This window comes from Bipolaris oryzae, assembly GCF_000523455.1.
Source record: "Bipolaris oryzae ATCC 44560 unplaced genomic scaffold scaffold_159, whole genome shotgun sequence".
Taxonomy (NCBI): domain Eukaryota; kingdom Fungi; phylum Ascomycota; class Dothideomycetes; order Pleosporales; family Pleosporaceae; genus Bipolaris; species Bipolaris oryzae.
Genome location: NW_006911435.1, coordinates 38171 through 61857, shown reverse-complemented (window position 1 = coordinate 61857; position 23687 = coordinate 38171). Strand labels below are relative to the sequence as shown.

Sequence of the window (23687 nt, the reverse complement as noted above, 5' to 3'; positions counted from 1 at the left end):
GTAAATCTAGATAAAGAATAATACCTCTTATTTCTATCTAATATTATTGCGTTGTTGTAGAGCAATTGCGCAAAGAGCCGCGTCAAGTTTGGTGGGGTGGGCCACTTACTGATGTGGGCCGCTTACTGATAAAACACGTTATCGAGTGTTTTGCAACACCTGCCTAAGCGTCTTCAACATCTTCATCTCATAGCCAACGACCCTGATGGGGACGAGCTGAAGCCTTCAACTGCATTTACTGACGCATTGCATGGAATCGCACCTATAATGAAGTCGATATTTCCAGCATTACATACACTGAAAATCGCTGACTGGGATCCAATACTCGGTACTTTTGCCTGCCAAACGCAGATCCACGCTATTCAGCTAGCATTTGCAGAAACTGGAGTTGATTTTTTGTGGCAGCCACGCGATATCCTCATCAATGGAAGTAATGAAAATGATATCATTACTCTTGAAGGGAAAGAAGAAGGCTGGATATGGGTTCAGTGGGTGGATAGCGATGAGTTGCGGATCGAGGGTCGTAATGACGTTTAGACGAACCAGACTTTTCCTCCTGCAATGATGCGACAGAAAACCTGGTCTCGATTCTTTGAAGCTGTAATACCACATATTGTTAAGTTCGAAAAGTATAGACGCCTAAAGAGCGGGGGGGTGAGAAGTCTCCGGTGCCTGCGACCCCTGTTGGCTAGTTACTTAGACATTGAGGCTCAACTGCACACGCGCCACGCGTTCCCACTTTGGCCCACCTGTGCCCTGAATCTCGACCGCAACGCGACCCACGACCACGACATTCCCTCTCACCCAACACCGCAATCAATTTTGACAATATATCTTCTTGTACGATCGCATAAATTTCTAGTTGCCCACCATGAGCAAAATGTGGGAGGTGGATCCGGAGACACGGAGCAAGGTAGGCCGATCACTCTACCAGTCTGTGGAGGTGGGGGGTGCTAGGGGTCAAATGCGGAGATGGAAGCATAGCACAGTTAAACTATGGGGCCTGCGAAGATTCAAAAGCTAATTCGTTCTACTTGCAGTTGTTGGAGATCCAAAAGACAAACGACAACAACAAGTGTGTCGACTGCAATGCGCCCAGCCCACAATGGGTACGCAACCACCCGCCCGCTTTCTGGCCAGGCACGCGAGCAGCGACCAGACTTACTGATACCTCTTGTTTTAGGCCTCGCCCAAACTCGGTATCTTCATGTGTCTCTCCTGCTCCGGCGTCCATCGCGGTCTAGGTGTCCACATCTCCTTCATCCGCAGCATAACCATGGACGCTTTCAAAGGCTCAGAACTGGTGCGCATGGCTGCTGGCGGCAACAAACCCTTCCAAGAATTCTTCAACAGCCACGAGTCGAACACGAAAGAGGGACGCACATTCGAGTCGTCAACCATACAAGAGCGATACGATTCAGAGGCGGGCGATGAGTGGAAAGAGAGGCTTAGCTGCAAGGTCGAGAACAGGGAGTTTGACAAGAGCAACCTGCCTAAGCGGTTACCGAAAAAGGAGAATGCTTCTATGGCGGGTGCGGGTGCACCATTGAGTGGACGAGCCAGCGCAGCAGGGAGCAGAAGCCAGACACCTTTGGGCAAGGCACGAGGAAGTGATACAGGCTTTCAGCGCTCAGGATCACCCGCCTTGGGTACAAACGCAATGTCGCAAAAATCCAAGAACGAAGCCTACTTTGCGAAGATGGGTCAAGAGAATGCTAACAGGCCGGAGGGCGTTGCGCCCAACCAGGGAGGAAAATACGGTGGCTTCGGCAGCGAGCCGGATTCGTGGAAGAAGGACGACGAGCCTGGCGCGCCGCCTGCGCTTGACGACTTCCAAAAGGACCCAGTTGCTGCGCTTACCAAAGGATTTGGATGGTTGGGCGCCAGCGTAAGCAAAGTAGGCAAAACAGGCTACGAAGGCTGGGTGAAACCCGGAATGGCAAAGGCATGTTTTGTGCTGCTTTATTCAGTAAATCCCTGCGACTAACTATCCTCTAGCTTGCCGAAGCTGACCTCGCAGCTCAAGCCCGTAGCACCGCCGGCACCCTAGGTCAGACCCTGCAATCTGGCGTCGCAACTGCCAATACGCAATTTACACGCTTTGTTGAAGGAGACGATTCTTCGTCTACCGCACGCCGTGGCGCTCCCGAACCCGAACGCAAAGACTTTTGGGAAAGCTTTGGTGCGGCGCCCAAAGGACCGGCAAAGGACAAGCAGGACTTTTGGGACGAGTTTGCCAGCGCAGGTGAAGCAAGGACCAGCATGACTATGGAAAGAAAGAAGCCCAGTGGTATTGGAACAAGTGCTATGAAGAAGAGCGGTGGCAGTGGTAGCATGGGTGGATCAGCAAAGAAGGACGATGAGTGGGACAAGTGGTAGAAGCACGAATTCACATGTCGATATGAGTCCATGGTGGGAGTTGGTTGAGGTTGTACAAGGCGTTTGGTTTTCAGAATACGCATGTGTTAGGGAGGTGAACTGCTGAGTAACTCATTGCGCTGGACTCGAAAGCGAGTAGATGGCAAGTATCGTTATTTCATTGCACCACCTGTCTCCTGTGGTCTTGTCCTTGTTGTTTTGACTAGCTGCCCACTGTTACGCTTAGTAGACTGTGATGTTGGCATACCTCGATAGTCTATGGACTAAACCCAATCACGCATACGGAGCTTAGTTTGTGACAATCCTAAAATCTTGAAAGCATGCTTGCAGATCTTGTCTTGGTATAGGAGGGGTTCAAGTTCAATTCCAACAGGTTTATCCCGATTTACTATACCAAGAAGCTGCATTGCACTCGCTCCACTATTTGCTTCCTTACGCTTTGTTCTAGTATAGAGCGGATTCCTACAACACTGACTCAGCCAACGGCGCGGGGATGATAACTATGCTAATTCAACAGTACCACTCAATCGTCGGTAGTCAATTGTCTGAAATAATGACAGTCTTGGTTTAAATCATTCTCCATAGGACGTCCGTATCATTATTCCAGAGACATGGCCCCGTCAACTTATCAGTCCCATGATGCCATCCGACAATGCAAACGTACTTGACGAGCCGGCATAGACACCTCTCATTCCAATCACAGAATGTTTACGTACCGAAACAAAAAAAACATTCATAAGACTTATCAACAGATGAGCTTCTCCGGCTTCAAATTGTTCGCTACCGTATCTGTGAACCGGTAACCGCCCGTGCTCAGTGTCTCCATCGCAGCGTCCCGTTGGTGAAGCACCCTGCAGAGACCCTCTGTACCAAGAGTTCTTACAGGGAAATTGCATCACCAGTAGTTGAATCGGGCATGTGGATTGCGTGAAAAGTTGAATCCTGTTTCTTGGCAAAAGGGCTTCCAAGAGGAAGAGATGCTCTGCCCCTCCATATAAATCCCCTCTTCGATCCGCCGACGACCTGCTTCTTCTTCTACAGACAACTTGAACAAGCAAGGTCTCCTTCCTGAGAATACCAAAGGCTTGGAAGGTGAGGGTTTCCCTTGAGATCTAAGCATTGTGTTCGTGATACTCATTCTTTCCCTTCTCTTTCAATCACTGCAAGACAGTCGCGCTAATACACTGACAGAGCATGTCAACACACGTCAAGGTAACTAATATCTAACTTCCACGACCTCTCTTTGGGAGAAACCCTCGTTTTATCACATTTTTGTCTTCACACACGACGTGATCACAAACTGACCCGAAGCAGAAGCCATCGAGCATGTTCCGCTTGGTGAGTGCGATCTTCGCACTCTTCGCACTCTTCACAGCCCTCGCCCAAGCCAAGCATGAAAGAATCCGCATCTACGCCTTCACATCGGCCGACTGTAACGGGCCACCCATCTATGGCAACATTGACTTCAGGCGTGACAAGTGCATGCCGATCCCGTTCGGTGCGTCGAGCCTCAAGATCATGGAAATAAAGAAGGGCGACTGGACTAAGGAACTCAATGCCGGGCCAACGGGCTGCTACTTCTATTCATACACGCAATTCGGCTGCTTGGAACGTTATCTCGACACTCTTGTGGATCCTGGCGATGTCATTTCTTCGTGCATCCCGTCCAGAGACGCCAATGCCCCAATATTTTCCGTCTCATACATGTGCATTCGTGGTGCGCCTCCGAAGCGAAGTCTGCCTCCAGGTCCTGGCAATTGGACGCATGATACGAACGACACTATCCAGTACGCTGATAGGAAGAGGCCACACTGGCATACCCCGATCTTCGTTAACCAGACGGCGGGATTGAATGAGACGGGCAGGCCTGGTGACAATTTGACTGCCAGGCACAATGGGGCTTCAATTGTTCTTCCCAAGCCTGAATTCAACCTGACGTCTAAATCCAACTCGACTCGAGAGGTCAGACGTGGAGAAATGACTCTCCCCTACGGGCCTCGTGTTGCCAACAAACAGCCCAACTCCAACTCGACTGAGAGGACCAACAACGAGTATTTGACCACTCGCCACCATGGACCGGCATTCATCAACGGGCAGCCCAACTTTAACAGCTCGAAGTCCAAGACCGCCGAGGGTAACTTGACGGTGCGGCACTATGGGCCAGCAATTGCGGGTGGAAAGCTCAACTTCAGGTCTACACCTGGGTCGAACAAGGAGACTTCATGGAACGAGACCCAGCCTGCCGTTAACCAGGCAGCTGAGCAAGATGCGGCAATTACAAATAAGACAATCACGATCGAGACAGTCGTGGCCAAGCCAGCCGCATTCAAGACGGTCGTAATTGTCCCAGATGTGGAAGAGCGAGCAGTGATCGAGCCAGCCGCCAACAAGACTGTTGTTCCCAACAGCACTGAAGTCGACGATTCCGATTCTGATTCAGACTCCGACTCGGACGACGACTCGGACCCCAAGCTACCAGCCGGCAACTCCACGACCCTCGACAAGCGCGCATGGACGGAATGGAAAGGCCCCCGCCGCGGCGTGTGGATGCTGCACCCCTGGACCGGTAGCATCATCTGCTATGAATGCTACTCAGAATCCGAAGAGCACATACTCATTTTCCAATGCCAATACAGCGCCCAATTCCCCACCGACTGCGGCGAGCGGCCCCTAGCCCCCGTCTACACCAAGACAGTCTCCATCCAGCCCGTCGTCACCGTCAGCCCAGGCGACGGTGCCCCACTGGTCAAGCGCGGCGCCTGGAAACGTCGCGTCTACATGCAAAACCCCTGGTACCCAGGCACGACCATCTGCGCAACCGCAAAGTGGAAAGGCCGCAACAAGAGCATGGGCCAGAGAATCAAGATCAGCCATGCGCACAAAAAGCTGCGCAAGTGCGATAAGTCGCCCGAGGCACAGAATATCGCTATTTATATTCGCACTGCTACCACGACGGAGCCTGTGCGCACCGTCAGTCTCGTGGATGTTAGGGATGTTAATTCTCCGCAACCCGTGCCTGCCACCGTTTCGTCTTCGTCGTCTTCTTCTACTAGCAAGAGCAGTAGTGCGCTTGCCACCACTGTTGTCGCGACAAACGTACCCGTCGTCGTCATGTCGAGCGTGACGGTTGTACAGCCTACATCGTCGTCGTCGTCATCATCATCGTCTGCGAGTAAGCCGTCGAGTTCGCCGTCGCTGAGCATTATCAAGTTTACGATTCCGACGGCGACGTCGACGGCTGTGGCGACTAAGACGCTGGTTTTGCCTGCGGCGTCGCAATCCACGTTTGCGACTGGGACGGTCAAAGACCAGCAGTTCAGGACGATTGTGATTCTGCCGGATTCGACTAATAAGAAGTGATTGTGGGGATGGGGGGAATGGGAGATTATAAGGGGGAAAAGTGAGAGTGGAGCAGGGACAATTTTGGTAACGTGATGGAGGGTATTTCTTCTTTATCAGTAGTGATAGTATTCATATTATATATGTGAAGTAGGCACTCATCTTTTAATTACAACCTTGGGCTGCATATTACGGTTTACTTTTCTCCTCTTGCTCTATTCCTTTCTCGTCTTCTCTCTCGCTCTGCTTTTCTTGCTTGGTTGAAACTCGGCATCGCGCCTTCCTCGTCAAGTTTTGCTTTCTCCAAACTCGTCTCGTTGATGTCGTCAAGCAGGAACCGACCCATACTGCCGCTCCTCCACTTCTGAATCAGCCACAACGACGTCGCTTCGGTGTCTATCGTCCCGCCTTTTCCTAGCCTACCCGTCTTCTTTGCAATCTCGGAGAGTAGTTCAATGATTTCGTTCGTGGGCGGCGCGTACTCCGAGTAGAGCGTAGGCGACTGGAGATTGAAGTGGTAGAGCAAATAATCCGCGAGCATGACAGGCGGGATAATAGTATCTTTTACCGACCCACACAGTGCCAGTTTCATCATTGCTTCTGCATCTGGGACATACGGGATAAAAACTCCTGGTGTATCGAGAAGGTAGACGCCTCCGCCTACACCTTGCAGTTTCTTTCTCGCACCAACATCTGCAGACTCCACGTCGTCCTCGCTCGGAATAATCTTGACACCGCTACTGCTAACTTTACGCGTAACACCGGGTTGCGCGCCCGTAGCAGCGACTTTTCCCTTTCCGATCCCTTGGGCACGCAAAGCGTTTAGAAGCGTAGACTTGCCAACATTAGGCATACCGACGACCATGACTCGATGGCCCACCAACTTCCACCTCTTCTGCGCATGCTCTCTCAGTAAATCGAGAAGTTTCATCACGCTCTTGCGACCGCTAGCTTCGCCCTCTGCATCCTTGCCGTTTCTCACAAACATGGTTGGGGTGGGATGGTGCCATTGCGCAATCACATGTTCGTTGCGATTGTCACGGGAGCCGCCGCCGAGATCGCGCTTGGTGTACACGATTACGCGCTCTTTGCCTTCCAGGGCGCTTTCGAAGAGCGGATTGCGAGAGGTCAGTGGTACGCGGTAGTCGCGGCACTCAATGACGAGGTCGATGGTGGCGAGTAGGGATTTCATCTTTTGCAGCCCGGATTTGTGGTGGCCCAGGAAATAGGACCGGGGCAGCGAGGGGATTGGCGGGAAGGCATGGCGTGGGATGAAGGACATTTGTTACATTTGCGTTGTGGTGGAGGTTCAAACTTTTGGATGTAGTGTTGGAATTCTTTGTGGTTCGAGTCAGGTGTTATACATGGCTTGGCGAGCTTGACTCGGTGGGGCTCTGGAAGTATGAGGTTGAGGTTGAGGTTGATGCTTCGCGTTTTATATATTAGATAGAAGTTTGAAACTCATAAATTCAAGCTTAGAATGGCAAAGAGTACGTTAAAGTCGTTTGGATAGTTCAAACACGTATTCTAATATGTACCGACCTTCATCGTTGTGAGGATTGAGAACAGAATATGATGATAAAACAACTATGTGTTTGATAAAGCCAGGCTGTAATATGATCGAACGCACTACTTACCTTAGATGAAGAGGACACCTATTTTCAAGCGATGGTAAAACTGATAATCAAAGTCAACACTCCATTCCAACACGAGACATCTCACGAGCGCCACGATAGTATCCCGGCTCAGGCACTCAACATCTACTCTCTCTTCTTCTATTCCTGTTACTTTTTTACTGATACTATATCTCCAGAAGGCCGTCTCATCAAGAGTTGATAGATCAGATTCGTACTCTCCTGAATTGCCGCGCTCAGTGAGGACAGCTGAAAAGGCCACGGTGCCCATGTATTCGTCTACAAAGGAAGGCTTTACCCTCAATCGACAGGAGTTATGCAGTATCTGGCACCGTTTCTCGTGATGCCTTCTCACTCTTGAACAGGACATTACACACATGTACTGAAGCATGAGGTTCATGAGAGAGGTGCAGAAGCCTGCTGTATGAGCTTTCTGTCGCGCCCTAGGCTGGTAGGTGAGAGATGAGTACGAGCGATCGGGCTAGGTGCGCAGTGGCACATAGAAATACGGTTGAGCCAACGAGGGGCTCCAATCTCGAGGAGATTGGTTCGTGACGCTTGTTCATGGGGTTTTCCTTGGTGGTGATATTATTTCTTCTCATGAATTGTTTTGGGCAAGGATTATACGCTATGATGTTCGTTGCGAATCACCAAGGTGAGCTATGCGAATGAAAATGCAAGGAGAGGAAGTAGGTAGGCGAATCAAAGATAAAGCCTGGTCGGCTTTGCAAGGCTTACGTACATAAGTACTTACTAGCTAACAAAGCCCAATCCAACGTTCGACCTCTATCCCCTCACTTGGTACTGTTTAGTCACCTCCCCACTCACCACACCATGGATATAAATCTTGCACAAAAGTGTGTAATGATCCCTGCTTGAGCTCGCTCTGATAATCAACGGTGTGGCGCAGCCCAGAATCACACATACACCATCACCAGGCGTCAGTGTACGAGAACCCAGCCAAGATATACGCTGCAAGTTGTAAAGATTTTCCTGTAAATCATAGCTTGTTCAAGGCTACGCTCAAAGGGTGCCCACAAAGGATTCGCGATAGGTTCACCGCCATCACTCCTAATTTCGGACTCGGATCCGGGAAACTCCAACAAGGCCTTGCCAACAACCTCAGTGAGGAATGTCTTACCCAACCGAATATTTCTTATGCCACACCTTCGCTTCTCAATCTCAGAAGCGTTAGAACGAGCCTTGGTTGGTATGTAACCTTGCGGCTCGTTTAGGACGGCTCGATCTTCATCTTATTTCCTGCATTTCCCTGCAAATAAGTAGCCCAACTCCCTAGGGGCCTTCTCAGGGAAAAGAGGCGCTTCTTGAAGGTATGTTTCCGCGACGACCATGCGTTAAAGAGCTTCGAAGAGCGTTTCTCTATCTCTGTAAACGCAAATTTCCGACTGTGATTGGCAACCGTTACCACGTTCGATGGTCTCACGGCACCATGAACCAAACTGTACGCTGTCGATGGTATCAAATATGATACGTTTTGCATAGAGAATGCTTCCATCTCTCGAGAACCTCACATCAGGCGCCGTGTTCCCAGATACGCTAAAGACAGGCCAGCCTCCACCCCAGGAACACTGCAAAGGATATGCCGGACTCGAAGTACCCCAGTCTAGCAGTCACGACGGTAATTCACTTGTGCAACCATTGAAAGATGATCCATTGTTGTAGATGACCGATAGATCTTCCTCCTTCTCAATATATGCTTCCAGGAACCACCGAAAAATGCCATCAAGGGGCGGAATGTAAGTCGGAGAAAAAAGCGTAGTGATTTTGTCTCCTAGTAGGTGATATTTTGCGAATAAAATATCACGAGAGTCGGAGGCAAGGGTTTTCTTGGTTAACCGCAAGAGAGGAAATACTTCGAGCTTCTTCCCTGTTTGAATTCAGCATAGGCTAGGAATGCCCGCTGCGGGTCTGCCATTGTGGCTCAATGGGTATAACGAGTCTCTTATTAAACGGCCATCTAGAGGAAGTTGTGTACTAAGTTCAAGGACGCGGATTTCCTTTTTGGCATCAGGAAGTCCGTTGAAAGGTACAATTTCCATTATTGTAGTAATAAACGTGCGAAGAGAACTAGAGATAAAGATTCTCGAGTTCTATCGTGTAGTATATATGTACTAGCCGCGCGAAGCTCTATTCCTAGCCATCTGTTTCCAGACTTAGCCACTACTATCACTTGCTTAATAGACGTTTTCACATGGTGCGTCCGCACGCGCATAAGTGGGTGCGAGCCACAGAAATAGTGTGTTCAATACTGAAGAGTAAGCATCGATCCTTCAGAGCAGACGGGGCTGACCAATAGTAAACTTGAGTAGAAATCCTTTATAGAGAATAGTACCGCACAAAGTGCCGTTGTGATCTGCATCCTAGCTGCATTAAGCTAATCATACCGCTCAGCTCTCTTGGCGGATCTCCTGGCCTTGAGCGTTAGTGAGTATGAGGTTTCTGGTAGCCCGCCAGCCTTGTTGGCTGCCTACCTCCTCCAGTGTTGCAATTTGACTCTACTGGTTGCTTTTTTAAAGTAAAAATATACCATCTGGGCTACCATATAGTATTTAGAGAGGTGTTTGTTGTGACGTTCCTCATTCTAGCATCCAAGTACACATTGTCGTACTTACTAGAGTATGCCCTACACAATTTTGATGCAGTTTGATGTTGCATAAGAAGCCCTGATAGCATGGATCTAGAATGTTGACCCCCACGAGTCTGAATAACAACGGCCAGGGCCCTAATGCAAGCCTTCTCCACATGTGCAGGCTGCGCACGAGCCACTTCCGTGACGCCAAGACACTAACGCGACGCGCGCGAATCTCTCGACTGTGACGTTGGCAGCCAACCTGGTCGCAACTTTAACCTCTCCCTTCACCTGTATTTTTTCCAAAAAATTGGGTTCCCATCAGATATTAGTTGCTTATGCGACCAATCCTCTACCATATTGACCACTGCTAAACAGACCGACCCGGCAATGGCGGACTACAATAAGCAGACAGTCGCGCAGCTACGACAGATACTAAAAGACCGGGGCATACCGAGTACGGGCCTGACGCGAAAGGCACAAATTATCGAGAAACTTGAAGAGGCAGATGGTGTTCTGGAAACTCCCAATGCGCCTACTGAACCAACCCCACGGGTTGAGGAGGAAGTAAGCGCGAAGCAAGCCACCCCCGAACCAGAAGTACCTGGACCCGCGCTCGCAAAAGCCGGAGGTAATTACATACTCAAAGACTTCATGCGATTGGCGACTTACCAAAAATAGAGCCCGAGGCGCAGCCTGAATCCGAACCTGGCACTGCACCGGTACCCGTAGCGACGACAGATTCCCTGCCAGAGACAGTATCACACATAGACAGCGACGTTGCACCACCAAACCAGACTCAAGTAATCGAGCAGCCAGCAGAAGCTGTCACTGAAGCCGATGAGCCGGGTTCAATACAGCCAGCAGGGATCTTCAATGCCCCCCCTGCGGATCCAGACAGCGTAGTGGGCCCAACGGTTACTGAGCCTGCGAATGCGGAGGTTGAGGATGGAAACGAAGACACTATTGCAAAAGACGAACTGCTAGAGGCCCCCGGTCCAGCCGCTGAGGCCCTGCGATTGGTCCATCATGACCCCGAAGCACCCAAAGATTCACAAGACATTACAATGGACGAGAGGCCAACTCCGGCTACACTCAATGAACAGGAATCAGTGGAGAAGCCGGACATTGCCACGGGATCTGAGCATTCGCCAGACGAGACATCTAGACTTAACACCGAAGAACTCGAGGCCGATTCTAAGAAGCGAAAGAGGCGCAGTGAGACACCGGAGATGAAGGCCCAAGATATCAGAGCCAAGAAGCATCGACCAAGCGAAAACCCTGCGCCTGAGGTACATCTTAAAGAAGATGAAGATGTAGTGATGGAGCAAAGACCAGTGGAAGAAGACGATCATGTGACAGATGCCAAACAGGACCAAACGAATGGCTATCACACTGTATTACCAGAAGCAAACTCTCCAGTGGCTGACGCTGATGCAAAGCGCGAAAGAAAAGAAAAGGCTGCTCAATACAAAGACTTGGTAAAGTCTAGTGATAACGAAACACCCCAGGAAGCCTTGACTGACGATCGGCCGACGGTGCCCGCACTCCACCCAGTAACATCAGCTTTGTACATTCGTAACTTTATGCGCCCGTTGCGTCCGGAACCACTACGTGCACATTTGGTTTCTCTCGCCTCTCCACCTTCTAGCTCGCCTGACTCCACAATTGTCAAAGCTCTTTTCTTGGATGCAATGAAAACGCATGCTCTTGTCTTGTTCAGTACTAAGACTGCCGCGTCCCGAGTACGAGCGTCATTGCATGGTTCGATCTGGCCACCAGAGGGGAAGAGGAGGGAACTATGGGTTGACTTCATTCCTGAAGAAAGCGTCGAGAGCTGGATCAAAGAAGAGGAGGATGCAGTGGCTGCCGAAAAGGAAGCTCGTGCCAGTGGAAGGTCTACCAATCCGAAACGCTTCGAGGTTGTGTATCCCGAATCTAGCGATGGTTCAGTCACAGCAGTGTTCCAGGAAGTCGGTTCCAGCGCCCCCTCTAATGCACCAAGAGGCCCACGTGGAAGTGAGGATACACGTCGTCCGTCCGTCCATCAGCGGCCCTCAGTGCCGACAAAGGATGCTCGTCAAGATACCGAGGCCTCGTTCAAGACACTCCACGAACTCTTCGAATCGACACAGTCAAAACCACAACTATTCTACATCCCTGTCTCAGACGAGATTTCCGAGATTAGACTGAAGGAACTGGATGCTGAGACAAGCCGAGACTGGGCGCCAGGCGAGGTCAGAAAAGGAAGAGGCATTAAGACAGAGATGAAATACAAATACAGCTTCGACGATGATGATCGCATCGTAGAGGTTGGTGAAGATCGTGGCCCATGGAGCGAAGGATACAGAGGTGGCAGAGGCGGGTTTAGAGGGCGAGGTAGAGGAGGCGGGTTCCGTGGCAGAGGGGGCGACTTATGGAGGGGATGAACATTGGTGTCGTTTATATTGTGCATCAAACCTTGTATACTATATTGTATCCCATCGGATTCCGCTGCCCGAGCAGCGCGTTGATACTAGAATGGAAAAAGCCTCACATCATAGCAATGTAGACCAATAATACGTACTATACTATCATTTTCTTGTATAGGCCTTTTTGGATCGTCATTGAAAGATGAAAACACAACTCGGTGTGCTTCACCTTATCACGTGTGTAGCCTGTCTGTATGTCAAAAACGCTGCTCTAGACGCCAATAACGACGCCAAGGTCATCCACGTGAACATCGAGCTCCTACTACGTCAGCAGTTCATCGTGCCACTCCGCCCAGCATCCTTCACTGTTGGTGCTTTTGTATCACTTCCCCATATTCCGAGTCATGCTGGACCGGGCTGTGCGAGGGGTACCTCCGCAGACTTGCGCACGCGACTGCGGTTAGCTTCCGTGCGTCTCTACCTAAATCCTACTATTTGATCCAGTCGCCCGCATCGAGCCCGCCTATTTCCAGCTCGACACGATCCCTCCGTACATTGGCTCCCGCGTACGTATTGCACGACTTTGGAGGGATGCCTTCCAAATCAAGAGGTTTGAGAACCTCTACGGGTTGGTATGTTACGTGAATGATTTTGTTCCCAAAATAAGCCAAAATGGCCTTTCGTGTCTGGTGCAGCTGCGACTTGCAAATATTTACACCTTTGACTCTCTGTAACTTAATGAGATCCCTCACATTTACTGATTCCTGGTAGCTTGACGTGCCGCCAGCGCCGGGTCAAGTGCGATGAAGGTCGACCGAGTTGCCAGAATTGCGTAAGGGTCACTCGCGAATGTGTCTATGCCGAGAGATCCTCTGCACCTCGGCAGCCCAGGGCTTTGAGTGCTCGCAAGCCAGACGAAGGCTCATCAACTGGTACCGAATCAGTGCCGCCAGAAAGCGAGCCGGAAGCGAGTGTTTCAATATCAGAAAGCTCACTAAGTTCAGAGGCTGTAGCTCCCATCCAATCATGGATACCATTTCCCACTGGGCAATCAGTGCTCTCTGATAACGTAATTCCCGACGAAAGATTCCTTCTCAACGACAGCGTTTTCAATTTCGGAGATAATCTGATAACCACTTCTGGCCCTAATGAATGGTAGTATGGATCTACTTGTAAAGTTGATAGGAAACTGATGCTCGGCAGGTATGACCGACTTGCAGAAGACGCAATCAACTTGTTACAGGAGCGGCCTCGAAGCATTCACAGGGACTTCGACATCGCAAGTCTATCGCGAAGACAACCCCCAATGCAAACCATTGCCTTGGAATCTGGGGATAGTCTTTTCAGCAATATGAATATCCAATCAATGACTGTCCCGACCCAGCCGTGGAATACCCATACAAAGCTCGAACTGAATAGTGAAGAGATGGTATATTTCTCACATTATGTGACCGTTGTAGCGCCGATACTGGATCTGTTCGATACCGAGAGGCACTTTGCCAATATCGTGCCACATCTCGCTCTGCGCAATGTCGGGTTGCTCAAGTCGATCCTGGCAGTTGGTGCATGTCACATGAGTCTCTACCCAGACCAGGACACTGGTAATGAGTCCACATCTCCCGTATATCCTCAAACACCCGTACCATGTGGTAGTGTGTCAACACCTTTGCGAAGGAAGATTGGTGATCAGTTTTTCTTAGAAACACTACAGTATATATCGCAAAACTTGATATACCAGTCATATACGACTTCTCTGGAAATACTGGCAACTGGTATCATGCTCTCGACATTCGAGATGTTTGGAGCAGGTGCAGATTACAACCACAGCGAATGGGATCGCCACCTAAGAGGGGCCTTTTGGATCCAACGGAACACGGGTACGAGCGGAGAGTCTGCAAATGGATTGCAGCGTGCAGTCTGGTGGGCATGGCTACGACAAGATGTATGGGCAGCTTTCCGGACTGGGAGACCAGCACTTACCGTACACCAACCAATCACACCAATGGCAGAACTTACATTAGAGGGGCTGACGACACGTATCATATACATCGCTGCCAAATGTGTCCAGTATGCGGCAACGCCCAAACAGGACGATATCGCTGGTTACATCGAAGCTGGAGAAACCCTGCTTCGGATACTTGATGCATGGAAACACCTTCTTCCGCCATCATTCGATCCTATCCCTGGTGCACCCGCATCTCAAGTAACGTCACCGCCCTCTTTGGGGAAAACTCAAATTCAGCCCATATGGATCCATCCTCCGGCGCATGCTGCTGCTATCCAAACCTATCATTTTGCAAGGATAGTCGTTTTACTCAACCAACCTTCTAATGGTGGTCTCAATACGTACCAAACACGCTTCAAGCTTCTTCACGAAAGTACCTCAATTATATGCGGAATCGTTGTCGCAGAGCAATCGCAAAATTTGCCGTCAGCTTTCGTTAGCTTTCAGGCATTATATGCAGGTGAGTACATAGCGATGCGCTCACAATGATTGCACACTAATAGCATACTAGCTGCGCTTTGTGCTGAGACAAAAGAAAGGCAAGAAGAGATACTGAAGATTCTTAGAAAAGTCTTGAGCATCAGCATGTTCCCTTCGGTCTGTATATTGAACGACCTGGCCAATGTGTGGGATGGAGGCTCGAGCCAATGATTTCATCAGACAGCTCACCTTGACGGATGGATAATCTGAGCCTGAGACTGAGGCCACATCTTGAGTGAGACGGCTTCTCTACTGTCGCGGACCAAAATCATACGAATCTCCGCGTCTCAAGGATAGTAAAGATCATTGGTAACCCGGTTGCCTCGCATCGAGCACCTATTAGACTTCAGATGCGTTGAGCTTGGCTCTTCTTAGCGCACCGCGATACCCTTTTGAGGCTTCCGGTAGCCAGTCCAATCTACCTCATCAATGCATAAGCGATCACTTGAAGATTTGGCGACAACTGTATACACAGTAGGTGTACCAACGCATCAGCAGAAGTTGGATTACTTTGAGAAACAGGGCTCTCTGCAGATAACCTAATGTGACTGGACTTGAAACAACCTATTGGAGGCATCATGACGAACGGGGATCAAAACGATGTCCGTTTAACGCACGCCCCTCCTTCGGCATTCCATGACGTCCGTAGCAGCGAGCTCTTGGACGATCTCGCAATCGATACCACAAGCGACACCGCAACTGCACTGCGTAACAAGGCTTCATAAGGTAGCTAGTCTTGTTCTGTCAACTCAGCATCGTCTTTGCGCCGAAGCACTCCCGGATGTTCGTAACGCAGCGTACGATCCTACCAGTTGCGGAGGTACCGGAATTTTGAATCAGGATTTGCCCTTGCAACTCTGTATTGAGAGTATTTAGCTTACTTTGTAAGCATGGTTACGAGTTTAGGCAGGTTAACGGAGTTTTCGGAGTCGCTAAATAGAATTACTTAGAGATATAGCGTTGTTTTGTCTCGTATGAGGTCCATCCTCGATGGAAAAAAAGCGCCTCGTATGAGATCTCTCAAAAGTTTCCATACGTTAGTAGAATTTATTGGTGGATTTTGCTTCATCCTCTTAAACAATAGATCTTAGAATGTGTATCGCAACAGAGAAAGACTACTTTGGCAATAGTTTATCTTTGATGCAAGATCGGGATTCTACCTTTACAATCGAAGCGTACATATCAGATAGCTATGGACACAATTTGGACACGAGATCTACTTATTTCTTGGAAAGGGCTCGCGAAATGAGATGCTGTCAGTACTCTGAGAAGCAACTTTAGAGAATCAACAACCGGCTGGCCGATAGTGATTTAGCTTCTTCTGGTATTGAGATGGTGTGTAGAAGTACAGCAATTTCCAGTCACATTCTTCCCCAAACACAGACTTTATGAAGATCTATAGTACTGCGCACTTTTCGTAATATGTCGACAATTTTGCACCAAAACTCTCAATCAATACCATAAGAGCCAGCCCATGTGACTTAACGAGCAAATGAGCGAAGAGGATCGCGATACTTCGTATGAACCCATCCCCTTAAAGCATCTGTTCCATCGTCTACAGGTTATTTTCTGCTCTCAGCAATCACTACAGGCTAAATGATGCCCAGTAGACGCATAGGGAAGCCATTACCTCACAGGAAGCTTGTAATTCGTCAAGTTTCACTGTGCTGACGGACACAACCGCTACTACACAGTGTCAGCTCCATTAACGAGCCGCTGCATGCATCCTATTCCAGACTTCCCCACACAGTCCTGTTTAACCACATATTGACACAGAAACCCCAAGTCGATCCGGATTGGTGCTGGAGATAGACTGCAGAACAGCGATGATCAGCCGGGCCGCAGAACACGGGCAAGCACAGGATCCAGAAATAAGCGGATAGATCACTGGTTACACGACGAGTAGTGGCCGCCTGACTTCATCTCTACTCATCAATTTCTTACCGAACATCAATCCCGCTTCCAAACGAACTTTCTTCTCGGTACGATATTGGGATTGCTAATATGCCCTCTGTACGTAATCCTCAACGGTACTCAATGAGCGATAGAGTGATGATACCTATGAACATGTGGGATAATATGTCCAGAGCGCCTCTCAAACCAGATCCAAGGTGATACACACATATTGCCTGCGGTAGAGCATCCCCAGGCTATCCAGATAGCAAAGATGCCAAACACATCGACATCTATAAAGGCCCCATGAATACTCCATCAACCACGATGTCGTCCGAAACAACACAAAAGCACAGTAAGCAACCCAGCCCCAAATTCATCAGTCCCTCACCCTCAAAATGAAATACACCACCCCCTTCCTCTCCCTCCTCACAACTCTACCCACCGCCCTCGCCCTCTCCCCTGCCCCAGCAGACCCCCAGCGCATCCTCCCTCCAAACTGGTCCTTCACCCTCTCCTCCTTCTTCGGCCCCGGCTGCCCCGACACCGCCAAAAACACCTCCTCCTCCTCCTCCTCCCCAATCCGGCTTACGCGCCCCACCCACGGCACCAACACAATCGACGGCTCAGAAATTTACTACTGGTTCATCGCCTACCCCTGGCTGCGCGTCGATCTCGCCTCAGGGCCCCGACATACCTGGTGCGAAGCCACCGTCTCGTACAAAGAGTTTGCGGATGTGACCGGGAAGGACGAGGCGGAGAAGTACAGACTGAGGGTGCATAAGAACGGGACGAAGGGGTTGCTGACGTATAGGCTTGATGAGGGAGTGAGGGTGTATTGGGATTTTGCGTATTATGAGGGGGAGGGGGTGGGGAGAAGGGAGGTAATGTCCAGCTCCTTTTTTTTGAATACTGTTTTCTTGTGGTTACTAAAGGGAAAGGGAGGTACGACAAATAAAACAGAAAGGCTGACTTGATGTACGTCTAGGTTGCCGATACGATTGATCTTACGGGCCCCTTGCAATCCGGACAGCATGCTCAAGAGCATTATTCGAATATTAGTTATCCGCCGCAACTTATTCCGCAGACGAAATGTGGGAGTGGTCTTTTTACTTTTCGGACGGAGTTGTGGATGATGGGAGAGACGGGGCAGATGGGGGTTGTGGAGAGCGAGTATGAGGATAGTGTGGAGTTGGGGAGGCAGTATTATGGGACGCAGCAGGGGTTTAGTTATGATTGGGAGAAGTGTTAGTGAAGATGGAAAGGTTTTTTTTGGCTGGTTGAGTTGTGAAGTATTGATGGGGTTGATCATTTGGGTCTCTTTGTCGTAGGTTCCTACTTTCTCTGAACATATATTTGCTCTAGTTGATATGTCTTTTCTTTCATTCACCTAAGCAACAGGACATCCGTGATGCTTTTCGGTTAGATGTCTCCGGCGTAGTTCCTCGATCAAGCACGACCCACTGTCCAATATTTCTGTATAATGTACATAATGCTACAAGAATTGGTGCATGCTACACGTCATCTACTTTCATCATGCCATATATCGTAAAGGTGAAGCAATTGGTGAAGCAATTTCACCGCTCGGCAAGCATGTTCTTGATGGATCGCCAGTAACTGCCGTCAACCTCCTTTTGCAATTCCTCCTTGGCTAGCCACTTGAAGTCCTGGAGACCGAGCTTGTTCTCCTTTAAGTCGACTTGACCAGCCATGATGCGCGCCTTCATAAAGAAGGTCTTTGCGCCATACTCCTTGAGACTTCCAGAAGGTCGTGGCTCGCGATACTCGAGTTGGTAGTGGCCAATTGGTACATGGCCGACAAGCCAAGTGTTCATGTTGACGCCACCGGTGCTGGTAATGATACGGTTTGCGGCCTGAGATTTTGTTAGTACACCCTCTCTCTCGTCCAAGTGGGGGCGGGGTCATACCCCATGCAGATGCTCATCCTTCAGGCGATCCTGTGGGAACTGCCATTGTCCCTCCTTGTTCTTTACTAGAAGATACAGTGTCCGTTGCAGCGCGCGGTTCAAACTCTTTGTGTCATTTTTCTTGTCTGCTTCCGTTACTCTCGGCATTGGCTTCTCCACAGGCTCACGCTCCATTTTGTTTGCGCCTGTGGTGTCTGGCGCATCTTCCAGGCCAGACTGCTCGGCGTCCTCTAGCAGCTTTCCGACTTGATGTTCGAAATCACTTTCAGGTGCTCCAACAAGCAATTCGTCATTCCAGGCCTCGTCTCCGTAGCCCTTGTACCGTCCGATGTCGCGGGCGGGGGTCAGCCGTTGCTTCATCTTCCGTTTCCATTCCAGATCGGCCGGGGTTCGCTTCTTGACGTAAAAGTACCGTGTAAAGGGAAGTGCGAGTCGTTCATTCAGACGTTTTTGGTAGAGAAAAAATGCGGACTCGAATGGATGCAGGTCGCGTGTTATTTGCGGGGGTCGGGAAAGGACGACGCCAGCATTGACAGCATATGCGGTTGAAGGAGAGGCTTGAGCAACCGGGGGAACATGTTGAGTGGTTTGGTCCGGGGTCTGTACTGCAGCAGCAGCGGATGCGTAGGTGCGGGTGATGGTGTCTCTACATGAGCGACATGTCGAGGGGCCTTTGTTCGTCAGCAATCAGGATGCGCCCAATGCCAATTGCGTTGCATACCGGCTCTCGAGGCCAGACGCCTAGTCGCCTGCTGTCCGGTGTTCATATCTCCCCAAGGCCGTGGCCGAATTACGATGCTGGCGCAGCCATCTCTAGACGTTGGAAAAGTTCGGGGAGCGGAAGTGCTTTGGGCCTAGCTCGGTATTACCTAAGCAGCTATGCGAATAACTTTTCTTTGCGCGCGGGCGCCATCGTTTCTTCTTCACGGCACTTTTCCTTATCTCCAGCATACTCGCACTCTCATGAGATGTTGGCCATTATTATGGTGCCCAGAGGAAGTTGAGCAATCTAAATTCGCTAGCGGTACCCTTACAAACTCTCCAGAGTACAGTTAGATAGTCATTGCTCACATTCTTGCATGCCCTCAGAGACGTGATGTTTACGCGCCTGAGATGGACGGATATTTTGTCCATGAATAAATGACATGGGATGCTTCTCCACAGCCAGTCGTCTACTTTTACCTGAACATTGCTTGTGCTCTATATACTGAAGTAATGTCTGCCGCGCCCATGATGGAGGGAATCGTGGCATCTGCCCTGTCTTTCGATGCGAAGCCAAGTTCGAAGAGTGTCAGAAGTGGCGGCATCTTGTCTACTACATCTGGGCCATAGAAGGTTCATGAAAATCCATGTCCAAACGGCAACCCTGACAGTTGTCCATGTCGTGAATTGTCGGTCATTTCTTCCCCCGATCCCCAAGTCTTGGCATCGAAATTTGGGACTGGACGCGTTCTCGCCGCGCAGACCCAAAGGTCAGGTAACCACCACAATCAAGATACCCCTCATATACCGCCGAAATGTCTCTCTCGATACCCAACGCCCCCAATGCCGGCCTCTTCAAGCAAGGCTACCAAAAGTATGCTCTTGCACAACCCCGCAATCACTGTAAACACTCAACTAACCACCCCGCAACAGCTACGACGCCGAAGATGGAGCCGTCATCCGCAACATTGATGCCTGCCGGACGATTGCCCAGACGGTTCAGACGTCTCTCGGACCATATGGCCGCAACAAGATTGTCATAAACCACCTCCAGAAGATGATCCTCACCTCGGATGCGGCAACAATACTGCGTGAACTCGAGGTTGTACACCCGGCAGCCAAGCTCCTGGTCATGGCCAGTCAGCAGCAAGAGGCAGAGATGGGTGATGCCACAAACTTTGTCATTATACTGGCTGGTGAACTGTTGAAGAAAGCTGAGGAGCTCATCAGGATGGGTCTCAAGACAAGTGACATTGTTTTGGGCTACGAGAAGGCACAGCTTGCTGCTCTCCAAACACTCGAAGGTATAGAATCTTGCAGGTGCAGTCGAGAATTACAGAGCTAATTCCAGCCAGAGCTCGTATGCGACAAGGTTGAGGACATCCGGTCACAAGAACAACTCAGCAAGGCCATCCGTACCGTTGTTGCCGCCAAGCAGTCTGGCAGCGAAGACTTCCTCGCTGACCTCGTCGCCGAAGCCGTTCTCGCCGTCCTCCCCAAGAACCCCGTAAACTTCAATGTCGACAACGTCCGCGTGGTCAAGATCATGGGTGGAGCTCTGGAGCAGAGCAAGGTGGTCAAGGGCATGGTCTTCGCAAGACAGCCCGATGGTACTGTACAAAAGGCAACCAAGGCCAAGGTCGGAGTCTTCTCGTGCCCAATCGATATTTCGCAAACCGAGACCAAGGGCACGGTGCTGCTACACAACGCAAAGGAAATGATGGAATTCACAAAGGGCGAGGAGCAACAAGTGGAGCAGGCTATCAAGGAGCTCCACGACTCTGGCCTGAGGGTGGTTGTTGCTGGATCGACAATTGGCGAATTGGCCATGCACTACCTGAACCGCTACAACATCCTCGTCATCAAGATTCTGTCCAAGTTCGAGTTGCGACGGTTGTGCAGGGTGGTTGGAGCCACACCGCTCGCCCGTCTTGGTGCACCCATGCCAGATGAGATGGGCAGCATTGATGTGGTCGAGACACTGGAGATTGGTGGTGACCGCGTCACAGTCTTCAGGCAAGAGAACGAACAGACACGGACTGCCACTCTGGTGCTTCGCGGTGCCACTCAGAACCACCTCGACGATGTAGAGCGAGCGATTGACGACGGTGTCAACGTAGTCAAGGCCATTACCCGCGACGCACGGTTAGTGCCCGGTGCCGGAGCAACTGAGATGCAGTTGATCGAGAGAATCAAGGCTATTGCAGACAAGACACCCGGTCTGGCACAGTACTCGATCCGTAAATATGCCGAGGCATTCGAGGTTATCCCACGCACGCTCGCCGAGTCAGCTGGTCTGGACGCAACCGAAGTGCTGGCCAAGCTGTACGTTGCACACGCAGCACAGAAGAACCGCAAAGACGACGAGTGGACGGTGGGTGTGGACATTGAGAACAACGACGACACGGGCACGCTTGATGCCAAGGCCGAGGGCATTCTGGACCTGTGGGTCAGCAAGATGTGGGCCGTTAAGCTGGCGACGGAGGCAGCAAGGACAGTGTTGAGCGTGGATCAGATCATTGTGGCCAAGCAGGCTGGTGGACCCAAGATGCCTGGCAAGGCACAGGCGGGCAACTGGGACCAGGATGACTAGAGAAAAAAAAGGAATTGGTGTGACGAATAGCATGTGTATAATGACCAGGGCTAGACGCCATCAAAGCATTGAAATGGATGTGTTTCAGTCCCCACCCCGTTTCCACCATGCCATTGTGTGACGCAGGTTGGTCATGGGGTCCTTTTGAGACAGAAAGCGATATATAACTAAATCATGGCTTGAAATTCTATTGTTGTCCTTTGGCATGGCGCTTAAGGCTGGTAAAGTCTATATAGCCTTTTGCGATGATGGCTCTCTCTGGATATGATGACGGCGGTGCCTCTTAGTGGGCATACATGGGAAAATAAATTTTTTGGGTATCGCATCTTTTTTTTTCTTTCCACCGCTGCCTTGTTCTTCTTCAGAAGTGTGGCGTCTTTCTTCCTTTGTTTTGATTTTTTAATTCAAAACGCTGGCCCGCTACCCAACCACCCAATTTGTTGCCATGATATCCCGTTCCAGATTGTAAAGTTCCAAAATGTCCAAAAAAATGCGAAGCAAATCAGAGAGAAAGCTCGTTGGAAAATGATATATTTCCTGAGATGTTGATGATCCTGTTGAAGCAACAATGGACTTATACTTGTCCTATGGGGACGCCAAAATTCAGTGGTGGAGTCTTCAGTCTGACGCCGTCGACGACTTCTGTGTTGTTATTACTCGACTTGCGCGAGTCGGACGACGTGTTTCGGCTTAGTGACAGGCCCGGGTCTGCATCTGCTGCAGGTGCAGTGGGGGGATCTGGTTGTACCACCTCGGGCTCTGGTGCATCCTTGAGCCTGCTGAATCTATCCTGGTCTTTTGCCACTTTCTCGAGCACGTCGTCGAGCACGTCGAGGGCAATGTGATCACTTGCACCTTCCACGGGGTTCGTGGGCAGCATGAGGGGCCCGATGAGGGGCTGGTCGTCTGCTAGATTGCTTGGCTCCGGCTCGTAGTACTCTGTGGCCGGCGCTTCTTCTTCAGGGGCGGCGGGCCCTTTGTCGGAGTGAACTGGGGAGAGAGCGCGGGGGATCAGTGGAGTGTGGCCGGCATGCAGCCTGTTGGCCTCGGGTAGCGGGGAGAGGATAGCGTGTGTGGGCGGCGGGGAGGGCAGGACCTCGTCGTCTAGCTCCGAGTTGGGCAGAGAGATGCGTGTTGGGAGCTCTGGGCGTTTCTGCCGCTTTTGGAGCAATCCCCCGAAGGATGTAGCGTGGGCATCGAGCGAGCCCAGTCGGGTAGAGGCTGTGATGGCGGCCATGTCGTGTTGCTTGTCTGGGATAAGCTCGGCGGGGGGAGTGGTGGTGTCGGGGGCAGTGAAGAGAAGGTCAGGACGAATGTCCATCTTGGTAAGGCCCGCCCATACGGTCTGGGTTTCGGCATGGATGTATGTCATGATGAGGTTACTGCAGCGCTAGAAGGCGGTTAGCTGGCTTCTGCGTCTTCTAGAGGGCCTAGTGACCAACCTAGGGGTGCGTGACGTGCGTGGTGGCCAGAGGGATATGCAGAGATGCAGATGTGTAGTAGTGCTGGCGGGAGCAGAGGAGGAATGGCGGCAGCCCAGGCTGAGGGCGTCCTGCTCTGGGTTAATTAAATTCAAAAACGGGCACGAGTAAGCGTGGTGTGGTGGGTGGATCAAGTGTGCCCCAAAGCGAAACGCAGGCGTGTGGTTGCATCGCGACGTGCATCCAGCAGCGACCCATGTCACACGTCATAGCCGCGCTCGTGCCTGGCGCTGCGTGGTGCATCGTGTGTGG

At 50.7% G+C, this 23687-nt stretch overlaps 10 protein-coding genes across 10 annotated transcripts; 6 read left to right on the top strand and 4 right to left on the bottom strand.

The window, feature by feature from the left end:
* Positions 1-871: 871 nt before the first annotated feature.
* COCMIDRAFT_39903 (uncharacterized protein) lies at positions 872-2379 on the top strand (the record flags this gene model as incomplete). The annotated part of the gene is made up of 4 exons (XM_007693295.1): positions 872-913; positions 1041-1109; positions 1184-1945; positions 1999-2379. 4 exons carry the CDS (start codon positions 872-874, stop codon positions 2377-2379), a joined length of 1254 nt encoding a protein of 417 aa, XP_007691485.1.
* Positions 2380-3702: 1323 nt separating this feature from the next.
* Positions 3703-3942, top strand: COCMIDRAFT_66056 (uncharacterized protein; the record flags this gene model as incomplete). Its single annotated transcript, XM_007693304.1, has 1 exon — positions 3703-3942. A coding segment is annotated over one exon (240 nt), but the record flags the coding sequence as incomplete, so codon positions are not given.
* Positions 3943-5914: 1972 nt separating this feature from the next.
* COCMIDRAFT_104653 (uncharacterized protein) lies at positions 5915-7000 on the bottom strand (the record flags this gene model as incomplete). The annotated part of the gene is made up of 1 exon (XM_007693303.1): positions 5915-7000. The coding sequence occupies one exon, from the start codon at positions 6998-7000 to the stop codon at positions 5915-5917; it is 1086 nt and encodes a 361-aa protein (XP_007691493.1).
* A 3332-nt stretch (positions 7001-10332) lies between these two features.
* COCMIDRAFT_104659 (uncharacterized protein) lies at positions 10333-12371 on the top strand (the record flags this gene model as incomplete). The annotated part of the gene is made up of 2 exons (XM_007693302.1): positions 10333-10573; positions 10624-12371. The coding sequence occupies 2 exons, from the start codon at positions 10333-10335 to the stop codon at positions 12369-12371; spliced, it is 1989 nt and encodes a 662-aa protein (XP_007691492.1).
* A 573-nt stretch (positions 12372-12944) lies between these two features.
* COCMIDRAFT_39900 (uncharacterized protein) lies at positions 12945-15009 on the top strand (the record flags this gene model as incomplete). Its single annotated transcript, XM_007693294.1, has 4 exons — positions 12945-12985; positions 13125-13508; positions 13557-14818; positions 14870-15009. 4 exons carry the CDS (start codon positions 12945-12947, stop codon positions 15007-15009), a joined length of 1827 nt encoding a protein of 608 aa, XP_007691484.1.
* A 2120-nt stretch (positions 15010-17129) lies between these two features.
* COCMIDRAFT_104679 (uncharacterized protein) lies at positions 17130-17983 on the top strand (the record flags this gene model as incomplete). The annotated part of the gene is made up of 2 exons (XM_007693301.1): positions 17130-17615; positions 17720-17983. The coding sequence occupies 2 exons, from the start codon at positions 17130-17132 to the stop codon at positions 17981-17983; spliced, it is 750 nt and encodes a 249-aa protein (XP_007691491.1).
* Positions 17984-18308: 325 nt separating this feature from the next.
* Positions 18309-19426, bottom strand: COCMIDRAFT_39898 (uncharacterized protein; the record flags this gene model as incomplete). Its single annotated transcript, XM_007693293.1, has 3 exons — positions 18309-18605; positions 18660-19330; positions 19381-19426. The coding sequence occupies 3 exons, from the start codon at positions 19424-19426 to the stop codon at positions 18309-18311; spliced, it is 1014 nt and encodes a 337-aa protein (XP_007691483.1).
* A 433-nt stretch (positions 19427-19859) lies between these two features.
* COCMIDRAFT_104694 (uncharacterized protein) lies at positions 19860-20015 on the bottom strand (the record flags this gene model as incomplete). The annotated part of the gene is made up of 1 exon (XM_007693300.1): positions 19860-20015. A coding segment is annotated over one exon (156 nt), but the record flags the coding sequence as incomplete, so codon positions are not given.
* Positions 20016-20176: 161 nt separating this feature from the next.
* Positions 20177-21954, top strand: COCMIDRAFT_8366 (uncharacterized protein; the record flags this gene model as incomplete). The annotated part of the gene is made up of 3 exons (XM_007693285.1): positions 20177-20235; positions 20295-20665; positions 20717-21954. The coding sequence occupies 3 exons, from the start codon at positions 20177-20179 to the stop codon at positions 21952-21954; spliced, it is 1668 nt and encodes a 555-aa protein (XP_007691475.1).
* Positions 21955-22528: 574 nt separating this feature from the next.
* COCMIDRAFT_104644 (uncharacterized protein) lies at positions 22529-23326 on the bottom strand (the record flags this gene model as incomplete). The annotated part of the gene is made up of 1 exon (XM_007693299.1): positions 22529-23326. The coding sequence occupies one exon, from the start codon at positions 23324-23326 to the stop codon at positions 22529-22531; it is 798 nt and encodes a 265-aa protein (XP_007691489.1).
* Between the last annotated feature and the right edge of the window lie 361 nt (positions 23327-23687).